The sequence below is a fragment of the Oncorhynchus mykiss genome, chromosome 11 (genome assembly GCF_013265735.2).
Source record: "Oncorhynchus mykiss isolate Arlee chromosome 11, USDA_OmykA_1.1, whole genome shotgun sequence".
NCBI classification, from domain to species: Eukaryota; Metazoa; Chordata; class Actinopteri; order Salmoniformes; family Salmonidae; genus Oncorhynchus; species Oncorhynchus mykiss.
Genome location: NC_048575.1, coordinates 58,922,310 through 58,937,537, shown reverse-complemented (window position 1 = coordinate 58,937,537; position 15,228 = coordinate 58,922,310). Strand labels below are relative to the sequence as shown.

The 15,228-nt window shown below is 46.4% G+C and overlaps 1 protein-coding gene across 10 annotated transcripts in view; it reads right to left on the bottom strand.

The window, feature by feature from the left end:
• The window catches only part of smtnb (smoothelin b), a 65,444-nt gene that overhangs the window by 18,206 nt on the left and 32,010 nt on the right, over positions 1 to 15,228 (bottom strand). For 8 of the 10 annotated variants that reach the window (XM_036935929.1, XM_036935922.1, XM_036935928.1 and 5 more), the window contains 5 exons: positions 11,844 to 11,946; positions 7,488 to 8,488; positions 6,646 to 6,691; positions 4,436 to 5,068; positions 2,657 to 2,730 (listed from right to left, as the gene is read on the bottom strand). In XM_036935929.1, coding sequence (XP_036791824.1) covers positions 2,657 to 2,730; positions 4,436 to 5,068; positions 6,646 to 6,691; positions 7,488 to 8,488; positions 11,844 to 11,946 — 1,857 coding nt within the window. The remainder of the gene's footprint in view (positions 1 to 2,656; positions 2,731 to 4,435; positions 5,069 to 6,645; positions 6,692 to 7,487; positions 8,489 to 11,843; positions 11,947 to 15,228) is intronic. The other 2 variants (XM_036935927.1, XM_036935923.1) reach the window with 2 other exon arrangements.

Sequence of the window (15,228 nt, the reverse complement as noted above, 5' to 3'; positions counted from 1 at the left end):
ACTTACCATCCATTTCTATCCTTAATGCTTCCTCTTTTTAATGTCCTTCTACTTACCATCACTAATTTACCTCTCCCTCACATGCTTCTTGCTCGCTTTCTTCAGAGTTGATGCGTTTTTATTATTCTGCCCATTGTAAGACTCAATGCTACCCAATCTGCATTATCCCAGTCTCAAAGCTTATCTGACCTAAAGTAAGCTGTCATTAAGTAACTGGTTGTGTATAGGGGTGATCATGGTAATAAGGTTTGAAGACAGACCACCAGAGAGGCGCAGAGGACCACCCACACAGATCACAGTCTGTAGCCTCATTTACCAAACACCAATAAAGACCAACTAATCCAAAACAACCCTCTTGTCATAAATCTCTGATTGCAGGACATCCATAATAGGACTGTTCCATCAGTGTATACATCAGACAACCCTACATTCCTATAGAGGAAAGAGGACTCTGAATGAGGCTCACTGTCAGTTCCTGTTGATGGTGGCACTGGAAGCCAATCCATCGTCCTGGTAACGTTGTTGTAACGCACCCTTGAACTTCCATGGGCCCGAGAGACTGTGTGGACAGGTGGTGGGGTCTGGGACCTGGGCAGAGTTACAGTGCAGCAGCCCAACTCTCCCCTGCTTGATGCTAACCCAGAGTGAAAACAGCGACTGCCAGCATCTCTCACAATCGCATTAGCAGAGCAATTTCCACGATTGCCTAATAACCAGAATAAGCCTGACGGCAGCTCCCAGAGGGAGGATAACTCAGGGACCCTGCTCACTTTCAGAATCCAGGGAAAGAGTGGAGGCCCACCGGTGGCTCTTCCATACTCACAGTAATCATAGAAGACATGAAACCTCATGCGAAAGTCAGTACCAGTGTTCTTTCTGCTTGCTTGTTCAGCAACGTTTGCATCTGCATTACCTACCCGCTAATATGCTAATGCAACATGCCAAAGCAAGCAGAATGTACAGCGTGTTACACTTTGCTAGCATGTGTCAAGTTCAAAGGCTTAACCCCTACCCTGACAGAGCTGTATTACAATCGCATTAGTAGCATAATAACAATTTAGGGCTTAAGTAACAGTAACTGATACACCATGCTGGTGTCTTGGGCTGAAAGAAAAGTCCCCAGTGTGTCTACACAAAAATGAACACTGGCCTTGTGATCTTATTCACAAACCATGTGGATTACAGCAGTACACATTCTAAACCACAGCACATGGTTTTAATACCTGTAAACAATAAAAGTGGACGTACCGGTATGCAGTGGTTCTATCCATGACAATCATGAGGTACCAAAATTCACCACTGATATTTGGAAAAGTTGAAATAAAATGGTAATACATCAGACATATTTCACTCTCCACCGTAGTTACCTACTTGTCCTGACGACGCTTAGCTCAGTCAAGTATACACCTCATCTTCTGCAGAATGATTATATGCCGCCTTGCCTCTTCCTCGGTCAGACTGGCTCAGTCTGTCTGTGTGTAAGACCCACCAATCTGTCTGCATCTGTGTGACTACAGCGTTAACTGCTGGAGACAGTTTCTGTGCAAAACCTTTTCTACCCCCCCCACAAGCCCAGCCAGCGTCCTCCCAACACAGCCCTGATAAACCAGTCAGTGCCCTGATCCCCTAATCAGATTACTGCCCCACCCTTCATGGGGGGGTGGAATACAGGACAATTAATGAGTGAGTAAACTTGACTACACTTCTCCCTTACCCTCCATTCACTGCCTTTCATTCAATCGCCACAGAGCTTTTTCCTTCATGGAAGGAAGGGAAAGTAGGCAGACTGAGGACAGAGTCTCACCCTCACTGAGAGGTCAGGGCACTGCAGAGCCTGGGTGGTCTCTTCCCTCAACTAACCCATCTGACTGGAGACATCAGCACCAATCATCAACGAACCTGATGACTCTCCACCAATCAGGGTTTTTTTACGGTATGAGAAAAGATGAAGAATCTATGTCCTTGTCTAGTTGAGTGGCTAGAGATGAATCTCAGGAGGGATGAGACAAAACGAGAATGAAGAGTGCCCAGTGCACATCCCTCCCTCTCCTTTACTCTCGCTGTATGTTTATCATACCATACAAGGACAGATGTGACCCCTCATTTATTTTTTATTTAACTAGGCAAGTCAGTTAAGAACAAATTCTTATTTACAATGACGGCCTACCCCGGCCAAACCCAGACGACACCCTATGGGACTCCCAATCACGGCAGGTAGTGATACAGCCTGGAATTAAACCAGGGTCTATAGTGACGCCTCTAGCACTGAGATGCAGTACCTTAGACTGCTGCGCCCTTGGGAGTCTCTCTCCCTGACCTCTCAGCGAGGGTGAGAGTCTGTGTCCTCAGGGTGCCTACTCCCCCCTCCTTCCATTAAGGAAAAAGCTCTGTGGTGATTGAGTGAAAGGGAGTGTACACTTTTATAAAATCTCTCTATCGGCACCTGAGGCACTTGCTTTTAGGGGCCTTTGGGTTGGTGTTCAATTCAATAAAATTAAGCTGCAATTGAAACTTCAAGGCAAGTGGTAAACCATGACTGTTCAACTTACAGTCCAACATTGATAGCTGCTATAGGCATGACATGCAAAACTCCTGTTTGACAGGCTATGTTATGGTCATCACTCCCGGTCTATCTGTCAGGTCAGGTTACAGTTACCTTGAAAGAGGATCCGTAGGTAAGGCTGGAGGAGGACATCTTGAAGGGGGTCGCTCTGAGGCCCAGGGTCAACTCTGCCAGGGAGAGAGAGGGAGACATACAGGAAGAGACTTATATGGAGCTGAAATGTCAAAAGCTCGATAAAAACTGTAATTTAAAAACAATGTCACAGCACACCACCAGTGTGTATCCATAAATATTTACAACAGACTTAAGGCCCCTAAGCCTTTCTTTTGGTATATTGGACATGATGATGTTCCCATGTCCCTGAGTGTGTTGAGGGGGCCACCACTCACTGACATGAGCTGCCATGGTGATGGGAGGTCTCATATCTAACCAGTGAGTCACACTATGGACAAAGCCGCCGCTAATATAAACACTCATGTTCTATCCCTCTCTGTATGGATACACACATTTTCACGTGACCAGTGCACTAACACCCCACCCACATAGTAAGCTGGAGGCCATCATAAGACAGCATCTGTCAGTTTAACCGCAGCTATAAAACAGAAGTGCCTGTTTGATCCGTTCCAGTGTTCTGTACTGCACACTCAGCCAGGACTGTTGTTCAGAGCTGCTGGGAGACCTAGTCATTTTCCTAGCCTATCTTCAGTCTGTCAGGGAGCTTCCAAAATAGGACCCCAAAGCCATTAGAGCAAATTAGGCTTAACAGCAACAATGCCGGCCTCTTGAAGAAGCCCAGTGTCTGGGAGGAGGGGAGGGGTAATCAGAGGCTGTAGTGGTCCTATACAGGCAAGGTCTTATGTGAACGGTTTGGGTTGGAGGTCCTGGTGGCTGGAAAGTGCTTGAGAACAAGACTGGCCTTTTGGACAGATCTCCACAGCAGGCTGCTTCTGAGATGCACCAAGACACTAACATACACATACAGAAACACATACTGTATTGACAGACACAACCAAGTAGGTGTCCTGGAAATGCAGTTTTAATGCCTGTTTTCTACTTTTACGTTGACAACGCTTTCCTGGATACAACGGTACAGTGAGAGTGTTTGACTGGCATTTACAGTGGTACACAGACCATAGTCTGTTGTGGACATCGCCAACTCTGCGGGATGCAACAGAGAGACCACAGCGTATTGTCGTATTGTCGAACATACGGTAGCTAGCTACACTCTATAACTGCCCGTTGTTGTGTGTCCCTATTCCCATACCACTCTCCCACCTCCCTCCACACAGTGTGCCTGTCCATCACAGACACAATGCTGCTCCATATCCACAGCAGACCCCTGCTCCCACACACGCTCCCTGACCCTGGCCTGTCCTCAGCCTGGGGTTCAGCCCTGCTGCTGACTGCCCCCTGCCCCTGTGGCGTCTCTGGTCTCCCATGGCAACAGGATTCCAGTGTGATCTGAAGGCTGATATTAGCATGTAGAGGTGGAGCTGGGACAGAGCAGGATACATATCTATACTGTCTGCCTCCAGTCCACACACAGGCACAGTGCATCTGATCTGCTGCAGTACACTGGGCTGGAGGGATGGAAAATGTCCCTCTATGTTCCACTGGTAATGCTTGTTGATCTATTCTAAGATTCAGGGGGAAATTCAAGGGGGTTTATATCATTTCAAATATCAACTTCTGTTTTGGGATTTAACGCATATCCATATCCATCAAAATCTGTGGTCTGTAAAGATAAAGAATCAGGAACCAGATGTCTTATCTAGCATATCCATCACCAAGTACACAGCTCAAAGAAAGACCACAGTAAACCACCCAGCACATCATGTCTCTAATGGGAGGAGTGTTCGGTAGTGCTCCTACCTGCTCTCTGACCTATGGGGTTGGTGGAGATGCGTGGGGCCAGGTTGCCTCTAGAGGATGAAGAGGTGGTGGTGGTGCGCCCATCTTTGATCTCGATAGTTAGGAAGGTCTTCATGTCGGGGTCTGCCGCTCCCTTGCTGTCCCGCTGTGCAGATGCTCTCCCTGGGGTCTTGTCTTCCTTTGAGCCGCCTGAGGCGTGCCGCAGCTTTTCAGCCGCCTGCTTTGCCCCGCCTACAGCGTTCAAGGATTGAGCAGCGCTTTGCAGAGGTTTGGTGGCCACGCCCCCTGGATGAACTGTGCCCTGGCATTGGACATGGTTATTTGAGGAGGAGGCGGATGAAGAGTAGGATGTAGAGCCTACATGGGGTCTCCCGGGTCTGTCTGTAGGGGTGGTGATGGATACTACTGTGGTCACTGCTGTCTGCTTGGCTGTCCCTGCTGCTGGCCCCTCACTCAGCTGGGTGGCTCTGCCTAGGACTCGGGCACTGGGGGCTGTCGCGTTCCTCAGAGACTGAGAGCCCCTCTTCAGGACCGGGACACTGGGACTGGGCTCCGTGAACTTACGCATACAGTCCCGCACAGAGTTAGCCCGGCCGAACGGGGCCAAGACAACCGGCTCTTTCTTCTCAGGAACTGCAAAACAGACAGAAAGCATGAGTGGAAATTATTTAAACACAGTAGCAAAGAACAGAGGAACCCAGACACAGTCATGTAATACAAACTCAGTAGTTAATTACCCAGCCCCCCTGGTACAGCTGACACACAAAGACTGGAAACATTTCAAAGTCTTCAGCAGGGCAATATGCCTAAAAGTCAGCAAACTCAAAGCAGCACTCTTACTGACAGCAGCACTCTTCTCATGCTAAAGCACTTTGCAAATCCCTTGACTTGATTTCCCTTCTCTCGCTCTCCCCCCCTCCCTTTTTCCAGCCCCCCTCCTTTTCTTCAATCCCCCTCGCCCGCCCTCATTCTCCCTCATCTTCAGAGCGTCAGCTTGGGCCATTAGCTGACAGATTTGCTCAAGTTCTAGGTTGCCTGAGTGTTTCTGGATTCATGCTCCTTTCTGTACAGCAGAGCGATGGTCTGATTTCCCCACATATAGGGAAAGGCTCCACACTCACTTAGAAAAGCATTTCCTTCCCTCTTAATAATCTCGATTTAGTGTTTTTGAGAATAACAAGCTTTTAGGAGTCTGGGGACACAGAGAGGAGAATATAAAGAAGGGCCTTCTTATATTTTGCCATCCAGTCCTCTAGCGGTGAGCCCTCACCCCTTCCCCTGTATGACTGGCCCTATACGGTCATGCTGGCCCTACAAAGCTCCTCTGGATGGAAGCCATTAAACTGATAGGAGTTAGGTAGCAAGTCATCTTGATTATATTAGAGGAACAGCTATAACTCAGCAGTGCTAAGGGGCTCAGTTCATTGATCCTCTGGTGAGAGGTCTGTTATCAACACTGCTGGTGGAGTTTCACAGTAGAGCACCAGAAATGAGCCACAAATCCACCCTGGCTCCCACTTAATGTCAGGCAATTACTAATACACTACCATTCAAAAGTTTGGGGTCACTTAGAAATGTTCTTGTTTTTGAAAGAAAAGCACATTTTTGTCCATTAAAATAACATCAAATTGATCAGAAAAACAGTGTAGACATTGTTAATGTTGTAAATGACTATTGTAGCTGGAAACGGCAGATTTTTTATGGAACATCTACATAGGCATACAGAGGCCCATTATCAGCAACCATCACTCCAGTGTTCCAATGGCACGTTCTGTTAGCCAATCCAAGTTTATCATTTTAAAAAGGCTAATTGATCATTACAAAACCCTTTTGCAATTATGTTAGCACAGCTGAAAACTGTGGTTCTGATTAAAGAAGCAATAAAACTGGCCTTCTTTATACTAGTTGAGTATCTGGAGCATCAGCATTTGGAGGTTCGATTACAGGCGTCCAGTGTCTGTGTTCTTTTGCCCATCTCAATCTTTTCTTTTCATTGGCCAGTCTGAGATATGGCTTTTTCTTTGCAACTCTGCCTAGAAGGCCAGCATCCCAAAGTCTCCTCTTCACTGTTGACATTGAGACTGGTGTTTTGCGGGTACTATTGTGAGGCAAAAATGTGCTTTTCTTTCAAAAACAAGGACATTTCTAAGTGACCCCAAACTTTTGAACGGTAGTGTATAGATAAGGTTTGTATCTGCAAACATGCTCACCTGCATCATTTGATTTTCTGAGAGGAGTGAGTAAAGTATATCTGACCTGAAAGGGGGGGGCGAGAGGGAGAAAAGAGAAGATTCAATTAGAACATAGCAATAAGCAACACAGGGCAATAGTGCAGATCCATGGGATGGCAGGGAGGATCGTCAACATTATGTAACAGTTTGGCGCAAGGGAGGCGCGTTTGGGGCTGATCTTTTTTTGGCTGAGGGGCCATGGGGCCTAGATGTGCCTGAGCCTTCATAGCGCAATGTAAACACATGGAAGATAAGCATACCATATTGCAGAGTTCTATAAAAGAGCCTGGAGCCTGCGTTGGGTAAACACTCCCCATAAGGGCAACAACTTGGCGTCATGGTGACCCAAGTCTCTGATGAGGCCATTGAGCAAACAATAGAGACTCAGAATGCTTCAGCAGCCATCTCCTGCCTGTGTGTTTGGCTGTTGCTGGGCAGCCCCAGCGGCTCTTCCTCTGACAGCAGGTGAGGAAAACCAAGATCTGAGGGGAACCAGAACCAGCTGAGCACAATAAAGGATTTGGGCCGGCTCTGAGGTGCTGAGTTTATTTGTGTAGCCAAGTAACCATAGTCAAACAGAACTTTTAAACACGTACAGAGATATTTTATATGTTTATAGCTGTCGACGTTACAAAGATGCTGCTGAGAACTGGTGCTTCAAAAAAGAGGGAGGGAGAGAGGGAGGGAGAGAGGGAGACATGCCATCATAGCTCAAAACCCCCCTCTAGTGGTGTGATAACCTATATATTCTACCTTTCTACCTAGAGACACAGCAGATCATGTCAGCAAGCATTTCCCAGATAGATTCAACAAGACTGTACCTTCTGTTCCTGGATGTCTCCTCTTTCCTTGGCACTGCCATTGAGCAGGCCACTGTGGGAGTCTGGGGCTTTCCTGAATAGGACGGCCCCATCAGGCTGATAATGGTTGGTAGTGGTGCTGTCCTGATGGGGCTGGTCTGGATGGTGGTTGGTGCTTTCAGCCTCAGAGTCTGTGTTGTAGGAGGAGCTACTCATGGTCACCTCTGGCTGCTCTACTCGGCTCCGGCCCACAGACAACACGCCCACACTCAGGTCAGACGTCCCTGAGTCCAACCGTTTCCGTGACAGGAGCCCTGCGCCGTCGGAGGTCTCAGAGCCCAGGGGGGCTGGCGGTCCCATACTGGAGTCTGATGTGCCAGAGTCCAGTCTCTGTCTGAAGTGGGACTCTGAGGCCCCAGAGTCCAGTCTGCCTCTGTGGGCGGAACACTGGCTTCTGTCTGATGCTCCTGAGTCCACCCTGGTCCTGAAGGCTGAGCCCAGGCTCTTTTCTGATGCTCCAGAGCCCACCCTGGTCCTGAAGGCTGAGCCCAGGCTCTTTTCTGATGCTCCAGAGTCCACCCTGGTCCTGAAGGCTGAGCCCAGGCTCTTTTCTGATGCTCCAGAGTCCACCCTGGTCCTGAAGGCTGAGCCCAGGCTCTTTTCTGATGCTCCAGAGTCCACCCTGGTCCGGAAGGCTGAGCCCAGGCTCTTTTCTGATGCTCCAGAGTCCACCCTGGTCCTGAAGGCTGAGCCCAGGCTCTTTTCTGATGCTCCAGAGTCCACCCTGGTCCGAAAGGCTGAGCCCAGACCCAGACTCTTCTCTGAGGCTCCAGAGTCCAGACGGGGCCTGGAGGCCAGGCTGCGTTCTGAGGATGTCGAGTCAGAACGCTGGCGGTGGGATAGGACCACGTCCGGCTCTGATGATGTCACAGGGTCCCGGGTCGGTGGGCGGGTCAGCAGAGGGCCCGGGACCTCATCCCTCACCAGGGGGTCCAGAACCAGAACCATGCCTGAGTTGGAGTCTACAAAACACAAAGACCACAATACAGTGAGTGGAACATACCCATGAGTAGATCTAGTATAGTGCCCGAGGAACACATACCATGAAAATACAACTCTGTTGTGTACAATTCTGTTCTTGCATTTTTTCAGTTTCTCTGACCTAACATAAACAAGATGGCATGTAGGATCACGTGAGGAGTTGCTGGACAACTTGGGAACTGCTGATGAAAATTAAAGGTTTCCGCAGAGGCCAAACCCCCAAGAGCACAGTGTGAGAGACATGTGAGCGCCACTGAGGAGACACAAGGGGATGTAGGCATTTCCTCCACGCTTGACTCAATTCCTGGACCAGATGTCTGTGTGTGTAAAAGAGATTAGAACACTAGGTGGTTACCAACCAGCAGGAAGTGCAAGGGGAACTGGAAGTGGGGTGAAATGGAGAATAGAACAAGTTCTTCCCCCCTCCCCCGGTCTGAATCCAACCTCCTTCATTCCTCCTCCTCTCATCAGGAAACCACACTCCAAACACTGCAGTGCCCACATCCTCCCCCTCCTAGAGCCAGTCTCTAGCTCTCCTCGTGAAGCTCATTGCTCAGCATCTTTAACTCTGGGTGCTGTACAGGAACCACAGGCAAGCTGCATAAAGATAGGCCACAGAGTGGAAAATCACAGTGTCCTTACAAGAGACACATTGTATGATAACATCTCTGCGTACCCTTTGTATGCCCTATCCAAACAGAGCGTCCAGGTCTGTCATTTTCAAACCAAATCTGTGAAGGAGAGCCCCATTCTGGTCTAAGACGGCCACATCCTCATCAGCTTTTTCAACACTCTCTGAAGGCCTCCCAAAGCTGGGGTCAGGAGAAGCTTTAGCTGATTACTTGAAGGGAGTGGTTATATAATGGGGTTTGAATAAGAAACATGCTTATGATACGCATTCACTCCAAACATCACAAACTAAAATGGCCCCCCTTTCTCACACGAGGCCCTATAAATAGACCACATGACATCAAAGGAAGGCCTCAGTTAAGTCCAATTAAAAGAGAACTATAGTTGAAGGGAGGAACAGCCAAAGAGTTGCAAACTAGTGATTGAAGTTGTTGCCGTTTGTACATCGTGTCCAGTCCATTGTGTGCTGTTGTGAGGATTTCTGGGAAAACCCCCTACTGCTCTTGGATAATGAGAGGATGGTTTTAAATAACCACAATAGTGCATCATGCCGACTTCCCTCCCCTCCCCCTTCTTAACGAACACACAAAAACAAAAAACAGCAACAACAAAAGGGGTATTTTCATTGTCGAGGAGTCTGGCTCCCCTGGGACTATCACATTTAAAAATATATATTTCTGTATTTAACTATGCAAGTCAGTTAAGAACACATTATTATTTTACAATGATGGCCTATCCCAGCCAAACACTCCCCTAAGCCAGACAACGCTGGGCCAATTGGGCGCTGCCCAATGGGACTCCCGATCACGGCCGGTTGTGCTGGAGCCCGGGATCAAACCAGGGTCTGTAGTGACGCTTCTGGCACTGATATGCAGTGCCTTAGACCGCTGCGCCACTCGGGAGGCCCTTCCACTGAGCCACTTGCAAATGGGTAATTTCCTAAATTACACCCTTGTCACCAGGGTTGTGCTTAATTCAGAATTGACTCCAATTCACCAAATTCTAATTAAATTGGCCACACCCCACAGGATATGGAATTGAATTCAGTGATTCATGAAATAATAACTTAGACTTTCCTTTCCTTGATTGTTCATTTTATGTTAGTTCTGGAAATCTATTGTTAATTAATATTTTATATGCATATGTATATAATGACATGACATGTTTTAGGTACAAGATGTATATTTGTATAGACTACACCAAACAGAATAGAAGAGGCATTTGAATTTAATTCTATATTATTTCATTCAAATTATAATTGAAATTCTGTATCCTGTTTACTACTTAAATTCAAATGCAAGATTATTAATTTATGCAGCATTCAATTCTGAACTGAGCACAAGATTGCTTTTCACCAAACTATGGAGTGTGAGTGTATATATGTGTGCAAGACTGTGCTGTATATTTAAGTGTGTGTATGTGAGAAGAGAGAGGTTGTGTGTGTGTGTGTGTGTGTGTGTGTGTGTGTGTGTGTGTGTGTGACAGCCAGTGGGCCACAGTACCCCCATAATCTTCCAAGTTTAGTACTCTCTCTAAACAACGTTCTCCTTCTCTCTGTTAAAAAGGACCCCACTCCACCCTATCCATTCCCAGCCACTAACTTCCTGTGTCTGTATCGGCGTCCATTTCAAACAGCTCCTACCCACAATCCCTCTGCTCTGTGGAGGTCTGCTCCAGTCTTCCTCTGGCCCTGCCTTCACCCTGGACCAAATTGCATGGTGGGGGCCATGTCAAGAAAGGGTTATGTTCTGGTATGTGCTTAAAATAGCAGATGTATTACTACTGGGTGTGGGTTCCCCTTTGAACGGGTGATGTTCCTGTTGCGTCTCATAACCCCACTACTACCAGACACTGGCTGATGAGCGGGGTGTTGTGGGCTAAGGGTAAACCAGACCACATAAGGTAATTATGGTCAAAGGACCCAGCCAGGGACTGGCCAGGTTCAGGTCAACATTGGGGTAGGTTCCTGATCAGAAAAATACTTAGCTTTAGCCTTAGAGTAAAAATAACGCAGTAGAGATGGAGTATATTGGTTCAACAAACACTTGCTCACTTTAGAGGCATTCAAATCAGTCTGGCTATAAAAACATTCTCTATTGTACTACATGCTCTCTCAAAGCCCTTTACCGGTCTTCTCTCATTCACTTTTGCATTTGTTTTTTCTGTGAGTGGGAGTGTGTGTTTACAAGTCGTAATGTCTTTGCTAAAGATAGTACACCTATAGTAAAGCATTCACTGTGTTTTACATTTAGGTTAATGAAAATCACTACACACCCAAAGCCAGAGTCCCATGACTGTGGTGCCTCTAACCTGAAAATAAAGATGGAGGAGCTAAAAACAGTGTAAACCAATGAGACAGCCTCGGCTCCACTGCCGCCCTCTACAGCAGAATGGCTCTATTGGCTGGTTATTTTCACTAGCATGCCAGAGGAAATTGCATCTAGGTGCATAAGTGTGGAGGTACAAGCAATATTCGAATCAATGTTGTGTATAAGTGCCTATCCAAACTTGACCCTTAAGTTTAGGCAAACATGATCATATAAGCATGCCATATATAGAACAGAGCAGGAAGACAATTAACTGTATGTGTCTGTCATGAGTGTGAGTGTGTGGGACCTATGGACTGGCTAAGGAAAAGGAACAGTCAACCACTCATATGGTCTTTGAACCTCTAAGCTCAGCCCTTTGAACAGTGCCGTTGCTCACCTGTCCTGTGCAGCTCTCTGCCCTGCTGCGTCTGGTGGCTCCGTAGCTCCCGGATCTGAGACTTGATTCTCTTTCGCTCGCTAAGCCTCTCCTTCTCTGTGTCCTGCAGAAACAATACAGGTATATAATTATAATACATGTATAATTATGTATATTTTCAATACATTATTGCTTCAATGCAGAAAGAGTCAAGACAAGGGCATTCAGTTCTTTTCACATGCTGTTCCATGCAGTATGACATAGATTGGGTACAGTCATTCAGTCAGCCCCTGCCAAGCTACAACACTGAGCTGAACCCCAACCATCCCATCCCTCTCAGTGGTCTGATCAGCAAATAAGTCAAACCATCAGGTACACATAAGTCCTCGGTCTGTAGGGGGCAATCAGAACAGTGTGTGTGATGTCCGTGTCAAGCGCTCCTCAAAGAGAGGCCATGATGAGGACCAGGCCCTGCCTACCAGCTGAGATAAGATGGCGACTGCCATGCCTCCACTCTGTCCCTGCTCACCCCGGGAGAGACACAGTACACCATAACACGCCCTAAGAGCCGGCCAGGTAAATCAACCAACCCATAATGCTTTGAACCTATATGTTACACCAAGGGAGTTAGTAACTCAGCTGTAACAGCCCAGGACATAGCCTTCTGTTGAGTAATGATTGAAGTGTGCCTGACCTCTCTGAGCCCTCAGTCCTCCACCGTGGCCTGCTGTATTAGTAACGTCTGGTCTTCAGTACAGGTAGAGAAGTACACTCTGCACAGCCAGTAAAACACACTGGGTCTCATAATCTACAATAATAGAGGAAAGACACACTAGGAGGGAGACGATAGAATAGAGAGTGCAACGTTTTGGCATATGGAGAGGACATGGGAGATGCAGGGAGGTGGAGACAAAAGGAGAGAGAAGAAGAGAGGGAGACATGTAGAGGCTGCCACTGGTGCCTTTGAGCTACTCCACAGGAAGATCAGCTGTACAGACACCAAGGACAAAACACACACACACACTTTTCCTCCTGCATAAGCTCACACACTCTCCCTTGTCTAGAATGCTCCAGTGCCCCACAAACCTTTCCACTATAGTGCATCTGTGATATTGTGTGGAAAAGGAACGTGTGGTTATATGGAGTTTCTATACACGCTTCTTTAGAAATGTATAAATAAACTTCATAGTAAGTCATTTCTTTTTAACCATAAAGCTATTTGGCATAATAAATTCAGGAATAGTAAAACCAGAGCTGTGTCTGGTTCACTGGTCTTTAAAAATGGATATCATGAGAATATATATGAAACCCTCACCCCTGTACTCCACACATACAATTATCTGTAAGGTCCCTCAGTCGAGCAGTGAATTTCAAACAGATTCAACCACAAAGACCAGAGAGGTTTTCCAATGCCTCGTAAAGAAGGGCACCTATTGGTAGATGGGTAAAACAAAAAAAGAAGCAGACATTGAATACCCCTTTGAGCATGGTGAAGTTATTAATTACACTCTGAATGGTGTATCAATACACCCAGTCACGACAAAGACATCCTTCCTAACTCAGTTGCCGGGGAGGGAGGAAACCGCTCAGGGATTTCACCATGAGACCAATAGTGACTTTAAAACAGTTGCAGAGTTTAATGGCTGTGATAGGAGAAAACTGAGGCTAGATCAATAACATTATAGTTACTCCACAATACTAAACTAAATTAGAGTGAAAAGAAGGATCCCTGTATTAGGGGTATGTCACGAATCCCGCCGAAGATGGTGCCTCTTCCTGTTTGGGCGACGCTCGGCGGTCGTCGTTGCCGACTTACTCGCTGCCACCGATCCCCTTTTCTGTTTCAGTTAGTTTTGTCTGATTAGTTTCACCTGTTTCTTGTTTGGGTTGTGTGCCATTTAAACCCGGTAGGCCCGAAGACTTTTGTGCGGGCCTGTTTTTCTGTTCATGGTGTGTGGATTATTGTGGATTCCGTTTTTCCGGACAGTTTCGTCCTGTTTGTTGGACTGGGTATTTATGCGCCCTTGTCTGTTCTTGGAATAAAGATCCACGTTTTGAACTACCCTGCTCTCTGCGCCTGACTCCTCCACCCACTACTCCTAGAAGCCATTACAGGGTATAAAGGTTTAAACGACATTGTGATCGTTAACGTCCAGAAAAAAAAAATCACAAAATCGCAGTTATCACAAAACTACCACAACTGGCCCTGATCATCATTTTTTATTTTTTACAAATACCTAATGCAACAATGCTGTAATTTTAATAGGAGGAGATATTAATCATTCAAATTACTTGCCATGCACGTCATCTTCATTAACAGTTGGAAAAATGGCTTAGTGAGACACAGCAGTGAAGTCCTGTATGGCAATACTTTGAGAAGTTAAATGAAAAGGTGATGAAAAGCAAACTTTGCAGGGTGGAATTGAGCTGCTGTGGTAGTACAGGTGTAATGCTGAACAACCTGGTCTCAGAGCATTTTGTATTATTCAGTGTGATATGTTCCATTTTGTATGCTATGTATTAATTTGTGATGTCCATCACCCATTTTGTATGATACTGTATGTTGCGAATTACATTTGGTTATGAATTTAGAAAACGCACTATATGTTACGAATTTGCAAAACGTATGATATTTTACGAATTCTAGCTAAGTGGCTGATGTTAGCTAGCTGGCTAAAATTAGCAAGGCTAGGGGTTAAGGTTAGGGTTAAGTTTAAGAGTTAGGTTAAAGGGTTAAAGTTAGGGAAAGGGTTAGCTAACATGCTAAGTAGTTGCAAAGTAGCTAAAAAGTGATGGTAAGGTTGCTAATGAGCGAAAATGCTAAAGTTGTCTGTGACAAGATGCAAACTAACCACCTTTTGGTTGCTAGACATTCACGTCTCGCATTATACGTTTTTGCTTTAAGTAACCATACCAAACATGAAATATCATACTAATTTCAGTCTCCCGGATTTACGTTTACTGTGTTACCTCTAGTCTGAGACCAGGCTGTGCTGAAAGGGACGACCCAACCTGTTGCTGGCAGCAGTGAGATAAGGGACGGAGTGAGGAAATCACAGCGCTGATTACAAAAATTATTGCAGTTGATATGCAGCCATTGTCAATGGTAGAGGATGTCGGCTTCAATACCCTATTGGTATATCTAGAACCAGACTACAAGATGCCATGTCGGCCCCGATGGAGAAATTGTACAATGATGGCTCTGTAAGTGCAAGTACAAAGCGCGAGCTCTCAAACACCATACATGGCGTTAACAGATTGGTATGTGTCTATGAACATGCTGTCATACATCACTGCAACGAGCCATCACATTGATAAGAAGTGTGACATGAAGTACAGTACGTACTGACAACATGGAGGAGGCGCACGCACACAACAGAGAACCTAAAACAACATTAATAACATG